The sequence below is a fragment of the Lissotriton helveticus genome, chromosome 3_2 (genome assembly GCF_964261635.1).
Source record: "Lissotriton helveticus chromosome 3_2, aLisHel1.1, whole genome shotgun sequence".
Lineage (NCBI taxonomy): Eukaryota > Metazoa > Chordata > Amphibia > Caudata > Salamandridae > Lissotriton > Lissotriton helveticus.
In genome coordinates, this window is record NC_136062.1 from 325896847 (window position 1) to 325912230 (window position 15384).

The 15384-nt window shown below is 42.3% G+C and overlaps 2 protein-coding genes across 3 annotated transcripts in view; one reads left to right on the forward strand and one right to left on the reverse strand.

The window, feature by feature from the left end:
* Positions 1–15384, reverse strand: part of ANO3 (anoctamin 3) — a 1634736-nt gene that overhangs the window by 651355 nt on the left and 967997 nt on the right. The window lies entirely within an intron of this gene.
* The window catches only part of MUC15 (mucin 15, cell surface associated), a 67886-nt gene that overhangs the window by 44659 nt on the left and 7843 nt on the right, over positions 1–15384 (forward strand). For both annotated transcript variants that reach the window (XM_078684213.1, XM_078684214.1), the window contains exon 3: positions 5488–5643. In XM_078684213.1, coding sequence (XP_078540339.1) covers positions 5488–5643 — 156 coding nt within the window. The remainder of the gene's footprint in view (positions 1–5487; positions 5644–15384) is intronic.

Here is a 15384-nt window from a genome sequence, read left to right on the forward strand (position 1 = left end):
GGAGAACATTTGCCTCAAATAGGTGGAGTATTGTGCAGGAAGAGTGGTCACAAACAGTTTTCAAATGTTATCCCACATAGCTTAGCACAAAAGTTGAATTTGGGCTAGAACATATGTTTCATGTTGGATACTCACTCACAGCAGTAGGAACAGGGCAACTGGCAGTGGTAATACAATTCAAACTCTCAAGTAGTGTTTTTGCAGCTGAATCCAGTGATTTTCCTTGATGTAGGATTAGCAGAATTGGAGGTCTTCATGAATAATTTTTGTGGCCAAGAAAATGATCAGACTTCGGGAATACACATTTGGCGACCAATGGACAATATCACTAGGAGTTGCTTCCCAACATTGCTTATCAAATTGCGGAGTGTATGGTGTTTATACTTCTTCAGCAGGCAATGGTTACAGGTAGAGGCCAACCAGATTCAGGGCGACTCATTACATCAGTGAAAATGTCCGAGGTGCGCCTGCTGCGGGAAATATTTCTGAGGCATTCAACTCCGGGGCTTGACACAGTGAAGACCTGCTTAGCTGAAATCAATAGAACTGGTAGATAATCACTATTCATGATGAAATAAAGTGAGTATTTATCTTTATGAACGTAATACATATTAATTTATTGGTGACAAAATAGTATTTTTTCATTTACCAAACATTCTCAAGACATCCACAGCTAAGGAATTCCGCCCATGTTCACCCTAATATTCAAATTCATGCTAGGTTTTTATGGTTATTTTCTTTGCAAGTATATCAGAGGGCATCAAACTATTGTGTTTTGATTCTGAACACAAGCCTCCATGAAGGACGGTTATGGACAGCTCTGTGCTCACTGTACTGAGTTTCACTGCTTTCCTTTATGGTCATGAAAAGTTTTGGAGCTTATGTAAATGGAGGTTACTCATCTGCAGACTCAGTTGAACGTATCTGAACCACCACCTACTATGTAATGGTCTGTTTGTCATTTTACATTATCTCTAGCAAACTGCTCTTGCGATTTTACCTTACTTTATCCCTTTCCCATATCTTTTCACTAAATGTACTCCCTATTCACCACACAGCACTCTCACACGTAGCAAGACCATTTTAGGATTTAATGGAAAATTGCTTGAAGTTGTTGAAGAAGATGCGGCCAGTCAGTAATCTATGCTTTAAATTGATTTAACCACACAAACCTTCTTGAAAAGGCTTAATTACTGGCCAAATATTTCCAGACAGCGCTACAATGCCTCACTGTCTGAAGCCAAAAAAGCTGAATTTGATCAATTGAACTGTTCAGATGCCAAGTGATGTGTGGCGCTCCTCATGGACCATCCTTTCTTGTGCCTTATTTTCAAACTCTGTGTAAACTCCTTTGAATACATCCTATACAATAACAGATGAACTTACTGATGTATTCCCACAATACAAAATATATTTCAACTTTTAAAATGGTCGAGAAAATCAAACGAACATCACCTTGTGTGTGGAAAGTGCCTTCTGCTCAACGAATAACAGGTTTGTGTGCATCAATTGCATTACAACAGAGAGTCTAGTGATCAGAGATCCCGAGTCTGATGCCCTTCCATTTGCCTGGTCTATAAACTTCAAAACACCTCCCTAGACCTCATCAAAAATGAGGAATCTCTCAATGCTTTCAACTCCAACCTCAACTTTGCTTCACAAGTTAATAGTATGCAAAAGGTGTTAATGTGCAGCTCTCATGGCCCATTCCCGACCACAGAATAAGGACAACAAGAGCCTTCAGACTGGCTTATCTAATCTACTGTGGCATAGTAGACTTCAACAATGTAGGCAGAACCTCAGCAGTCTCTCTACTTGCTCCTAGTCTTGTACCCTGTGCACAACGCATACTGGAATAAAGGGTCTCCATACTTGTAGAAATTGGCACCTCACACGCCCATCTAAGACCTCCATTCGCACTGGGATAGAGGTCCTCCGTACTCGTAGAAACTGGCACCTCACACATGCCCATCTAAGACCTCCACTCAAAAGCACTGGGCTAGAAGTCCTCCAAACTCGAGGAAACCGGCACCTCACCACATGCCCATCTAAGACCTCCACTCAAAAGCACTGGGCTAGAGGTCCTCCATACTTGTAGAAACTGGCACCTCACCACATGCCAATCTAAGACATCCACTCAAAAGCAGTGGGATAGAGATCCTCCATACTTGTAGAAACTGGCACCTCACCACATGCCCATCTAAGACCTCAATCAAACGATTTCCATCAGAACATACAGTGTTTCTTCTAGAAGATCATACATGGTTGAATGTCTCTAGCTTTACAAGATCTCAGCCTCTAAAATGTCAATAACCTTAAAATATGAGGAAAACATGAAAATCAGGAAATCTCTGAAAACTGAACATGGGTGTCAGACAAGATAATTCACACTGTCCCAGAGGACGCTAGCTTGTTCCTCCAACAATCAAGCCACATTTCCCTACATACTAGCACTACAAAGTTACCAAAAGAAAATACCTAGCTCCATACAAATCTCCATATAATAAACAATCCTCCTTCATCTGCATCATAAATGTATTAGGGTGAAATATGGCGAAAAGAACAATCAATCTGTTGCATGTGTTATTTTTCATCCTTCTCTTCTCTACTCCTTGACCAACATCGCGCTATGGCCAGTTGGTTTCTAGCACATTTACCAGCGTCTGCCTGATCTGTGCACCTGCTCAAGTGGCTTTTAAGATTTCATGATGAAAAGGGATGTTGTACCTTAGATTTGATCAAGCAACACTGCACAACTCATAAAAAAAACCACTACGGAACATCATTCTTTAATACGTGCAATAAACCACGATCCACCTATTTGAAACTTCCAAGAATATCTTCTCAGAATTTGTCAGAAGCGAAATAACTTCAGAACGACTTTACAGGGAGTGGCCAATCACCAGGTTAAACGCAAGAGACAAAACAATTGTGTATATTTGTATGCTAACCAGACATAATCATTTTTCATTTGTTGGACCTCAAACCAGCATGTGCTCAAATAATACAATCTTGCCCAAAGCAATGGCGCACACTGTGGTGCAATTTCAAAATATTAAGAAGTCCCGCTAGTTGAAAATCTATCACTATCTTTGTGGTTTTTTTTATATACGACTTTTTTCCAAATAGGCAATAAAACTATTTTTTTATTTTTAATCACAGATTTCAGGAATCCAGCAAAACAAATTCAATGTGTGAGCTCCATAGATTAACTGTAGAACATCATCATAGTGCTAAATCAAATATTGTAGGTGGGCTGGCCAGCCAGTTGCGACCCCAGTCAGGGCACGGTTAGATGATGCATGGCAGCTTACCAGCCATTCCTTACTGGGCGTCCCATTCTGTGATGATCATATACTTGCCCCCCTGTTCCTCATCACTGGATTCTAATTACATCATGCTCCGTAACAGGGGCTTGGTAATTTGAGCCCATAATCAAGTTCTTTTACTGTTTTCCTGCTAGTTGTTTTCAGCATAAGTCCTTGCTTTTCTGCTCTTCTTCTGCCGACAGAAAAATATATTTTACAAGAACAGACATTACATCACCATTACATTCACTCCAAAATAAATGAGTCAGAGTGAGTAAGGCTATGAATTTTTGACAGAGGCTATGCTTCTCATCAGCAGCTCCTCCCGTTTCCATCCTTTCTAGACGTCAGATGCCCGTTCCTACTATCTACACAAACATTGTGCGAGGCTATTTACTTTCACAGGCATAGCAGAGTTCACACCATGTCCTTTAGGGATCAGCTGTCACCTTAAAGGAGCAGAGTTTCATGTATAAAGTTTGCTGCTTCTCATAACATGATTTTATACACGTTCTGCCATGCAGTGGCATCACAGGATATTTCCTGTAGATGCTGCCAGGCTCACACTCATTCCTGCTGGTGGCAGTAATGATCGATCACATTCTTTAACTAGAAGTAGAAATATTATCAACTTCTGCATCTAATTAATCAGGACCTTAAAGAAATCTTCTAACCTCTCATCAGCATACTGAGGTTTTTGTTCGTTGTCTCTCTACAATCGTCTTCATGGCAACCCTTATTCCGCACAAAGAACATACACTCATATTTTCTCAACCCAGAAGGCAAACTAGCGCCTCCTCTCCTGGCAGATAAAAAAAGGACCTATCCCACACATCTGGTAGTAGCAATAAAATGGCTGCCTCTTTCCGAACGCAGAGAGAAGATGTGAAAAAATGGGCCCATGGGTGACCTGCTATCGATTTGGAGTTTTGAACCCACTGCTCAGGGCTCCCAATGTGAGAGGGTGAGCTTTAGTGTTCTGCTGCTAGGATTCATCAGAATGGGCTGTGTGTTGTATTAGCTGTGAGATGTTGGAGATCGGAAGGGGCAGTGCTAGTCTGTTGAATGTATCCTCCAGATATCAGACAAAGGACTCTGATAGCTTGGATGTAGTGTGGCCATGGCCACAGTCATGCCAAAAGCCAACCAAGGGCCCGAAGTAGATGTGTCCATTGTTAAATAGCATTTTCTCGAAGGAAGTGTTCTGTTAATTCAACATGGAGCAATGAGTGGCAAGCAGGGATTTTATTTCCAAGCAGCTGTGTTTATGAACATTGACCTCTAAATGTCTTTGTGTTAGCTTTCAAACAAGGCCTTTGTCAAAGCGATACTACAGGACGTTTATGTTGTACCATGTTTAACAAAGAACTGACCGTGATATGTCGGGTTGTGGTCTCCAGAAATACCTCAATGGCATCAATTCTGCTATCATCTGTTTTTGAAAAAGGGCACCAATAAATTGTCACAAAGGTAATGGAGTTGGTATGATTTCAGGAACTTTACCCTGAGAAAATAAGTATTCTGTTTTACAATAGCAGTAAAACAGAGTGAGAGTCAAACCATCAATGTCTGGTTTCAAGAAGGTGGTAAGTATCAAATTGTACCACGTGACCAGTAATGCAGGTAGCCCCAATGGGACCACTGTTATTCACGGTGCATTAAGGTCAAACAAAAACCTGGCAGAAGGACACGGTGATGCTGAGTGCGGTCACTAAAGGGAGCTGAAGACTTATTGAAATCATTGCAATGTGCCTTTATGTCATTTTCAACTTAGACGGACCTACTAACCCATATCTTACTTTTCATTACTAACTAAGCACCTGCAGGCCAAGTTCACACAACACCGCCATAATGTCATGATTCAGACCGTACTGAGTAAAAGAAACAACCTTCACCAAGACTTTATTTCAATGTTCCTTATTGATCAACCTGACACCCTCATTGTTCATGACTTGTTGGCTGTGCACAACACTGAGCACCATTAACTACTCCCCGTACCTCTAGAACAATGAGTACAATTGGTAAATATCAGTTACTATCATAAAATGGGCTTCATATGTTAGTGTTGTCCCGCGCAAAATGACGCTTTCAGAGACAATCTAAAACTCGTACAGCTGTACATGTCTTACTCTAAATGCAATAAAATAACACAAAGTATACAATTTCATTATATTTTCAGACGCCCAGACAAGTGGAGGAGTGGTGTTTGGTGCCATTATTGGATCTATATTGGGAATTGTAATGATTCTTTTAGTAGGCTACTTTATTTGTGGAGTGAGAAAACCAGATGCTTTTACCCACCGTCGACTATACGAAGACATAAAGAATGAACCAGGTATTTAAATTTTTAACTTGACTTTGTCAGAGGAATATGGGTGATGTTCGCTTTTACTTATGCATGTTAAATATATTAGACTTAATTCACAAGCTAAAATCTCAGTCCCAAAAGCAAATTAATTCACAAAAATTGTGTAGCGCTGTGATTTACAAGAAGAATTAGGGGTACAAGAAACATGATCATGGGCTTTCTCTTGGTACATTCTCCTAAACATAATATCTACATAAATCGGTGCCTAGGGAGTGACCTAGAATAGTCAATGCACATGGTGGTCTATACCATCAAATAAACACAAAAAGGAGGTAGACCCTTGGTGGGGCTTGAGGAGAGCTGGGCCCTATATAATTGTAAAACACAACAGATTGCCCCCTCTCAAATTATTTTGTATTAAGGACCAAATACACTCTTATTTTAATCCGGTCCGGTATATTTATTCATACCTTTTAATTATATTCTTTTTGTACAAACACTGTTTCAAATGGCAGAAAAAGAATACACCAAACCAACAATTACTTACAAAACATATTGGGTAAACAATTGGCACAAACACATATTTACAAAATTGTCAAACAATGGATACACATATTACATCCAACATTCAATATAAATTGCAGTACGAGATTTTGCAATATACAAGATCAAATCAATGATCTAACTTCGAAACTAAACAGAAGTTACTACATTCAAATAAGAGTAAAGGAATGTATCACAATTATCCTGAAAACACCTTAGTGCATACGATTTATAATTCGCTCTTGTTGGAATAGCCGACGCGTTTCAAGTTTGGACCGTGAGTATCCAAACCATCTTCAGGGCTTTGTTTTATTCTGTTTAGGATGCAGAAAAACGTGGTTTTAATACAACCAATTGGCCTCTATTCATAAAATTACTTAACCGTTTGGATAAAAACAATTGTACCTGTGTGGTGCTATGTAGTTTCACTTCTATCACTAGGCACGACTCTTTTACTCAACTGCCAAGCAGTGCTCTATGTTCAACGAGCAACAGTCTGTAAAACAAACAACATGTTGCCTATCTTCAATCATTCTGGTGCCTGAAATTTAAGGGCCACCTACTACTACTTGTAAAAATTATTAGTCATACCTTGGACTGTGCTATCTTGCGTCTCACCGGGGGGCGGGAAAGTGTCTTGTTCCTTATTCACGGGTTCCTAATTAAATGACATGTAACCTGCTTTTAGCTAAATCTTGACTGACCACTGAGACAAATCAGTACGTATTTTCTCACACCCATCTCGTACCTTTAACTCGTGTACTGGTGGCAATCAGGGGTCTTTGTTCTCTTTCTGTCCTTTTGGGTCCTCCACGCCTACCTGTTTATGCAACGTACTTGTGAGTACATGTAATTCATTAAATTTCACATTTCATAAGTGACAGCCTAACTACAGAGCCGGGTCTGCCTACCTGAGTCTTTGGTAGCGCAAGGCGTCGCCCCTCGCCTCTTGTCTACCGCCCCGTCCGGGGCTGCAGAAAAACGGTCTCGCCTATTCTTTTCCGAACAGATCAGGAGATTAGATATCCAAAGCGGAACCCGCCAAGCACTAATCAGAAGGCGAGACCGTTTTTCTGCAGCCCCGGACGGGGCGGTAGACAAGAGGCGAGGGGCGACGCCTTGCGCTACCAAAGACTCAGGTAGGCAGACCCGGCTCTGTAGTTAGGCTGTCACTTATGAAATGTGAAATTTAATGAATTACATGTACTCACAAGTACGTTGCATAAACAGGTAGGCGTGGAGGACCCAAAAGGACAGAAAGAGAACAAAGACCCCTGATTGCCACCAGTACACGAGTTAAAGGTACGAGATGGGTGTGAGAAAATACGTACTGATTTGTCTCAGTGGTCAGTCAAGATTTAGCTAAAAGCAGGTTACATGTCATTTAATTAGGAACCCGTGAATAAGGAACAAGACACTTTCCCGCCCCCCGGTGAGACGCAAGATAGCACAGTCCAAGGTATGACTAATAATTTTTACAAGTAGTAGTAGGTGGCCCTTAAATTTCAGGCACCAGAATGATTGAAGATAGGCAACATGTTGTTTGTTTTACAGACTGTTGCTCGTTGAACATAGAGCACTGCTTGGCAGTTGAGTAAAAGAGTCGTGCCTAGTGATAGAAGTGAAACTACATAGCACCACACAGGTACAATTGTTTTTATCCAAACGGTTAAGTAATTTTATGAATAGAGGCCAATTGGTTGTATTAAAACCACGTTTTTCTGCATCCTAAACAGAATAAAACAAAGCCCTGAAGATGGTTTGGATACTCACGGTCCAAACTTGAAACGCGTCGGCTATTCCAACAAGAGCGAATTATAAATCGTATGCACTAAGGTGTTTTCAGGATAATTGTGATACATTCCTTTACTCTTATTTGAATGTAGTAACTTCTGTTTAGTTTCGAAGTTAGATCATTGATTTGATCTTGTATATTGCAAAATCTCGTACTGCAATTTATATTGAATGTTGGATGTAATATGTGTATCCATTGTTTGACAATTTTGTAAATATGTGTTTGTGCCAATTGTTTACCCAATATGTTTTGTAAGTAATTGTTGGTTTGGTGTATTCTTTTTCTGCCATTTGAAACAGTGTTTGTACAAAAAGAATATAATTAAAAGGTATGAATAAATATACCGGACCGGATTAAAATAAGAGTGTATTTGGTCCTTAATACAAAATAATTTGAGAGGGGGCAATCTGTTGTGTTATACCATCAAATAAGCATTTCTAAAGCAAGTCTGTGGATTAAAAAAAAACATGCAACATAGATGATCCCTTTCTTCTTGTAGTAACGTACATAAGTCTACCTGGCTATGTTCCCCATTTAACTTGAGTAAATCTAAGGAGGAAGTTGTGTATGTTCAAGCAAGAGATTGGCTACAAACCAACATGTAGGGCGGTGATTAGACAGAATATCGGAAGCAAAAATCTAACGGGACAAAAAATTGTTTCAAAAATATCCAGGAAAAAATATTGGGGAGGGATATTTCGAATGGTAAGTAAGGTTTTACTATATATAGCTCCACATAGATGTACATTGACGATATATATCTTCAAGGTATGTTGATGTGGAGTTAAAAATGGTAAGTCTATACTTACCTGCTTGAGTTTACCTTCTCAATATCTTTGACACAATATTGTGTCCACACAATATTTCTGTTTCCGATATTCTGTCAATGATCCTGTAGTGCTACAAAGAAGACACAACCTAGTCAAGAAGAGTCTCAAACTAGCATGTCAAACTTTGCTCATAACTTCTCTGGCTATCCTTCTGATTGAACAACTATTCAACTTTGGAGGGGTGTGCCAGATAACATTTTAAATAGCAGTAAAGCTAAGAGATAGAGGACACCGCAGATACCAAAAACTTAAATATAAAAAATAACAGTGTATTATTTGGAAAGCAAGTAATTAGGAAAATGTATGTATCAATGCTATCCCTGGACTGGGAATTATTGTAATACATAAACCTGGAAGGCAGGGATGTGCAATGTCTCTCAACTCATACATTTTCTCTTTAATGGGATCTCTCTTGGGGAGCAATCTAATTGCTGACCAGTGACTTTCACTAGGCAAGCTTTTGAATATTCTCAATATTGCCGTATTTCCAGGCATGACCACAAGACATAAAAAAGGCCCCTATCTGCGTGCATCCCCTCAGGCCTTTATTGTTAGCCTCATTTACAATCTTTTTTTGCACCACTCAACCTAGGACTTTTGTAAAATACACACTTGGATTAGCTGAAAGCCCATTCTTATCGCCACCTCCCAGGGGGTTTGTAATGCCTCCTTGGATTCTTTATCCTCCAAGGCCACCAAATCTGCCTTCTATGTCTGTTTCAATTGTCCCATAGTGTCTGTGGAGTTGTTAATTACTTTATATATATTAGTGATACTACTTTTTGGGAGCCGTCTCAAAAAGGAATCTGCCTTCTGATGGAGAGGACTCTGGGAGCAGTGTGCTGACTGATGTTTGTTGCCAGGACATACTTAAGTTGCATATATCTATAAGCCTCACACTCTACCATGTGGTAATCTTATCATACTGTGTCTAGTGTGACCATTTCCTCCCCGGACCATACTACTCCCAATTTGTTCTATACTTATATGGTACAATCTCCAGAACCATTTCTTGTTTTCCAGTTAGGCTAAGGTGCCAATATCCCACAGTGGTGTCTTCTCCATGAGTGACCCCTTCCAGCCTAAAACTTTTGTGGTTTCCTTACATATTGCCACATCTTTGTTGGTGTGTACTGGCAGTGGTTTTAGAAGTGTATTTCTGTATAGCGTGGTTGGGTAACTTGTACTGCCCATGGCGTGCCTATAAATCTGTACCGAGAGCTCGCTTGTGGTAGAAACACCCAGTCATTGACAGTCACTAAATGAGTGGGCTAATAGTATTATCTTATGTCTAGGAGTTCTATGCCCCTATTGCACACCCTACATGTCAACTTGTGAAGGGTGATACGGGGCGCTTTTCTGTTCCAAAGTAACAAAGTGACCTGTGTCCCCACCTTCTCAAAGAAATCCTACAGTATCCTACAGGTAGTGTCCTGCCTAGCATGATGATCTTAGAAGGGGGATCATTTTGAACATGGCCACCCTTCTCATGAGTGAGACTGACAGGTTTCTCCACTGATTCACATGCAATCTAAATTAATCCAGGAGGGTGTAAAGGTTAATAATAAGAAAAGCATTGGTGTCCCGGGATTGGCACTGGATTGGTTAACTTCATATCTCCAGAATAGACACCAGGTGGTGGCTTTGCCTCCTTTTAGATCAGGGATCAAAAGAGTAGGGCAAGGTGTACCCCAAGGGTCAGCGATTAGCCCTATTCTATTTAATTTGTACCTCCGCCCTTTGATTAGTCTTATTAAGTCCTTCGGCATCTCAGTGATCAATTATGCTGACGACACTCAGCTTATCTTCTCCCTTGAAGGAGAAGACGCCGTGTCTAAGGAGACCTTTCAGCAATGTATGTCTGATATGGCTGACTGGTTGAGAACCAATTCTCTCCAGTTTAATGGCTCAAAGACTGAGTTACTGTACTGTTCATCTGATTGTACCCCGCGCCCACCACCGGCTGATTTTCGGCCATCGTCCTCAATGTGTACAGTGGTGGCGGCGGATTCAGCCTGAAGTCTGGGAGTCATGTTCAGCCCCAATCTGCAGATGGATGGCTTTGTTAAGACCATTTCCACTTCTGCGCTGTTATTACGCACTCTGTGTAAAATTCTTCCAATGCTTCCAGTGCCGGCTAGGCCTGAGGTGGTGCGTGGTATTATCCTAAGTAGGATTGATTATTGTAACCCCTTTCTTTTGGGCGCACCTATCACGCTGATTAGTAGGCTGCAGCGCGTTCAAAACATGGCAGCGAAGCTTGCTCTATCTAGGCCACGTGCTACTTCTTCTTCCCTAGCGCTAAAAGATCTTCATTGGCTACCTGTTCAGCAACGAATCTGTTTTAAAGCTTCCTGCCTGGCCTTTAAGGCACTGCATGACCAAGGACCTGTCTTGCTGCAGAAACTTTTTCTGTGGTATCGCTCAGCAAGACTCCTTCGCTCCTCCTCGGCATGTTTGGCGGTGGTTCAGAGAGTTCGGAGATTGCGAATGGGTGGCCGTTCTTTTAGATACTCAGCCGCTAAACTCTGGAACTCCCTCCCCCTTTCTTTGCGGAATTTGAGGGATTTGCCATCCTTTAAAAAAGGTTTAAAAACCTACCTTTTTCCTAGAACAGTATAATGTGGTGACCGCGTACTCGGTTTAGTGGAGTCAAAGCGCCAGGATACCCTTTGGGTGATAGTTTGCGCTATACAAGTGTACAATACATACATACATACATACATAAAAGTACCTAGGTAGCGGAAGTCGTGTGTTGCAAGTTGTAGCAGGCAGCCGATTGGCAAACACTGCCATACCCCTGTCAAGGGATATAGGTGTGGCTTGCCTCAGTTGCTGGTGTAGCAGAAGCATTTCCTAAAAATATCAAAGATGTGTAAAATTCTGGAAATAGTGTAATTGAGCTTTACCACGTACAGCAGTATGTCGTCAGTGTATAGTGAAATTCTTTCTGCCCGTGAGCATTCCCAGTGGAGACCTTGAATTATGGGGTCTCCCCTCAAACACTTTTCCAGGGTCTCCAAAGCCAGTTTGAACAGCTTACGGTGACAGTGGGCAACCCTGCCTAATGGGATAGGCAGGGTACTGTTCACTCCCAGCTGTGCCACTGGTTGAACTCTGGTCAGAAAACTATTCTTTTGAGGACTGATTGTGGATGAGTATACTGGCTGGTAATATGGTGCAAAAACATCTGCTACTTCACTCTTTTCCTTGACCTGTGTACATTTGCCATCTGGATCTTGCGCACCCAGGTCTGGGTACTCTATCTCGACCCCAGCCAAGCAAGCATCCTGCTCGACTTGTTTCAATTCCGTAGAGTCTGCACAGTACAGCTATATAACCGGCTCTTACCTTGTTCTCAGCTACTTTATGGTATTCCTGCTGCTTCAAGCGTAGCAGGTGTCTTCACTCCTCATCTCCCAGTGCCCAGACCAACGAAAATAATGCTAGAATTTCACTTTCTACTGTACTCATTTGCTCCCATCGTTTTTTCTTTTCTCTTGTAATCCAGGAGATGGCTTGGCCACTAAATACCATTTTTGTAGGCTTCCCACAGTGAAGTCTGTGAGCCTACTGACCCTGTATTCTCGATGAAGCTGTGCTCTGAGGTTTTTCTTTTTTCACAATATCTCTATTTTTTGAGGTACCATGTATCTCTGTGCCAGCCCTCACATTTCTCTCCATCCCAGAACTTGATCTCGGCCCATAGGAAAACATTGATCAGAGATTCCCCTGGCCAACTGTTTGGCCTCCCGAAATTGGCCTAGGTGGATTCATTGCATTAAGTAGTAGCCTATACGTGAAGAGTTCTTGTGTGCTCCCGAAAGAATGTGAATTTGTTCTCTAGTGGGTTCTGAGCCCTCCATACATCTGCAAGGCCAATAGCTATCAAAAACTGGACACTGAGCTTGGTGTACTCCTACTGGTCTGTCCTGTTTACCCGTCTATATCTTTATCGACCACCAGAATCAGTATACCAGTAGCAATGGTATTATTAGGAACACAAGTTCAGTGTCCTATCTATGCCACATATGGGCCTAACGTGTCTTGATGCATTTTGTGTGGAATGTATGGGACTGCTTTTTGATCTAGAGACCCGCCCCCCCTAGAATCGGTTGAGAAGCAAGAGTGAGCCAGAAACATATATAGGTATCACTGTGGGAAGTGACAATTGTTGCCCCTTAAGTGGGATTCCTGTAACATGACCGCATCTGGACTGTATTTTGTAAATACGGCATGACCACTCCTCTTTTTACTTTATTGCTCAGGCCATTGACATTTAATGTCAATGCTCTTAGCGCTGTGTCAGTGATCATCATAGTCCCTACAATATTCCTTCTCTTTTCTATTTTCCCTCAGGACACTTCTCATCCAATTCCAGGCGCCGAATAGTCTACCCTCCTCTGCATTCTTGTGACACTTGTGTGTGTGTGTGTGTTAGAGTTGGATTACCCAATAAACCCAACTTCCTCCCCTCAACCCAACTCCTCCATTCCTTCTGCACTGCTAGGCAGGTTTCAAGCTACCTGTCTCCCTAATGTGCAGAGTGCCTGTCGACCCACCTTTGGTCTATACATCACCAACATTAAACATTTTCTGATGCACCTCTCTTGGTTTTTAAGATCCACGTTCCTGGGCTGTTATCTATACCTCATCTAGGCCTCTGCTGATTGTCCCAGGTTTGCCCACCAGACCAGGTTGTCTATGGGCTATCTATTTGTAGTCCGTTGGATTAACCTGAGCCATTTCCATGGTGGGGCGGGCTTTTACCATATCTCGTCCTTGCAATTTGCTTTCCCCACAGCTGTCAGTGTTGTTGATGTGGAGTTCCCCCGAATGTCTGCTGATCATCTCCTCAATAGACTATCTTTATTATGTCCAGCGTGTCCTGATATCTATGCACACCTCCATTGCAGTGCGCGCTGAGCGATCATAGGTCTCCAATCATTCAGCAACTCACTGGCATTGTCTGGTGTGCTAAAGTGCCATGTTTTTTCCTTGGCAACAATCTGCAGCTTTGCGGGGCACATCTTTATGTATTTTATTTTATTTGTCCGGAGCACTCTCTTTACTTCATCCAAATTATGTCTAAATCTTTGGATTCAATCTGAAGTCTGGAAAGAAACTTTTACTTGCATTTTTATACTGTATGTGGCTCTTTTGTTTGGCTGCTTGCAGAATGACATCCCTATCTCGGAAGATTCTTCCTATACATTTTCTAGGTGGGCCCCCAGGGTGTGTGGCCAGGATCAGTGCCCTGTGTAACCACTCGCCAGAGAAGAATTTTAAAAGGCCCTTGGGTTGGAATGTGTTCAGTCGCAAATCCTTCAAAAATAGTTTAGCACTAGGCCATTCTGCCATTTCGGACCCCCACTACCCTGTTATTGTTGTGCCTTGAGTGGCCCTTGTAATCTTCAAGTTTGGCTTTGATAAAATTGTTATGTTTTTGTAGTTGTTCGATCCTGGTTTTGAGAGACTAAGTGTCTTTCACATAGTTTTTAAGGTCTGCTCTCAATATATTTATTCCTATTGTTCCCTCATAGTTTCAGCCTCTTGTCCCCATGATATTGCATTTTCGTTCATTTTGTTATGTTGATCCCCGTGCCACCGCACGCCTTCACCATTGCACCTTCACACCATTGTTCCGCCGCTGATATCTTTGGCCAAATCAGCAGTGGTCACTGCCGGGGAGGAGCATCTCCTTACTTGTCCCTTCACTTATTGGCCTACAGATTCTCCCAGTCCCTTCCTGCCAATTTATCGCTCATGCCCAAAGAAAATCACCACAAGGTCTCTCTCCGGCTGGTATTGTATTAGCACCCGACTACGTTATTCGGGTGCTCTGATCTAGCTGGCAAACAGGGCCTCAGGTGCCCTAGAAAAATCGAAGAGGCACCTCGATGATCCTCTCCCTTCATCTGATGGCTGGATGCTCAGTTACTGGTGGAGGGGTTTAATTAGGTCTGGCCCAGTTTGGGCCCTGAATGCTTGGCCTCGTTTGCGCCACTACACCCAGCGTACACCACTGATATACTCCCCCTCTCATGGGCTCCCTCATTCAGCGTCACTGCACCCCAGGAAGTCTTGCTGGCCTGCTCCCTAGTGAATCGGGGTTCCACGTCGAGGTCGCTGCTAAGATTTGATCTGGTTTTGGCCCCATTCTCAAGGGCCTATTTGCGCCTTTTACCTGGCATTAACTGCAAATGTTTTCCCACTCGCTAGGGTCGTCTCGCTCACTGTCTCCACCTCAGAGTGAGTTCCATCAACTGGTGCACTGTGAAGTCTACGTGATGTTTAGGTCCCATCCCTGGTTTGCTGTTCTTCTGCCTCATAGGCTGACTTCCCACCTCTGCGTAGGAAGTGCCTATGGTCTGCCCTGCCCTTTTGTACTGTGGGACGGAGAATGCGTCGCCACCACTGGTCTTGCTCTATGGGATTGGTACTTTGGGGGATTTTATAGGACTTTCTTCAGCCTAGCTGCTGCTCCTGTCATTACGGACATCCACTAAAATAGATTGGGCTCAGCAGGACGAATATTGTTTGGTCAATTTGGAGATTATATTCCCTAGGTACGGGAGTCTTATCATTTGATGGCCATCT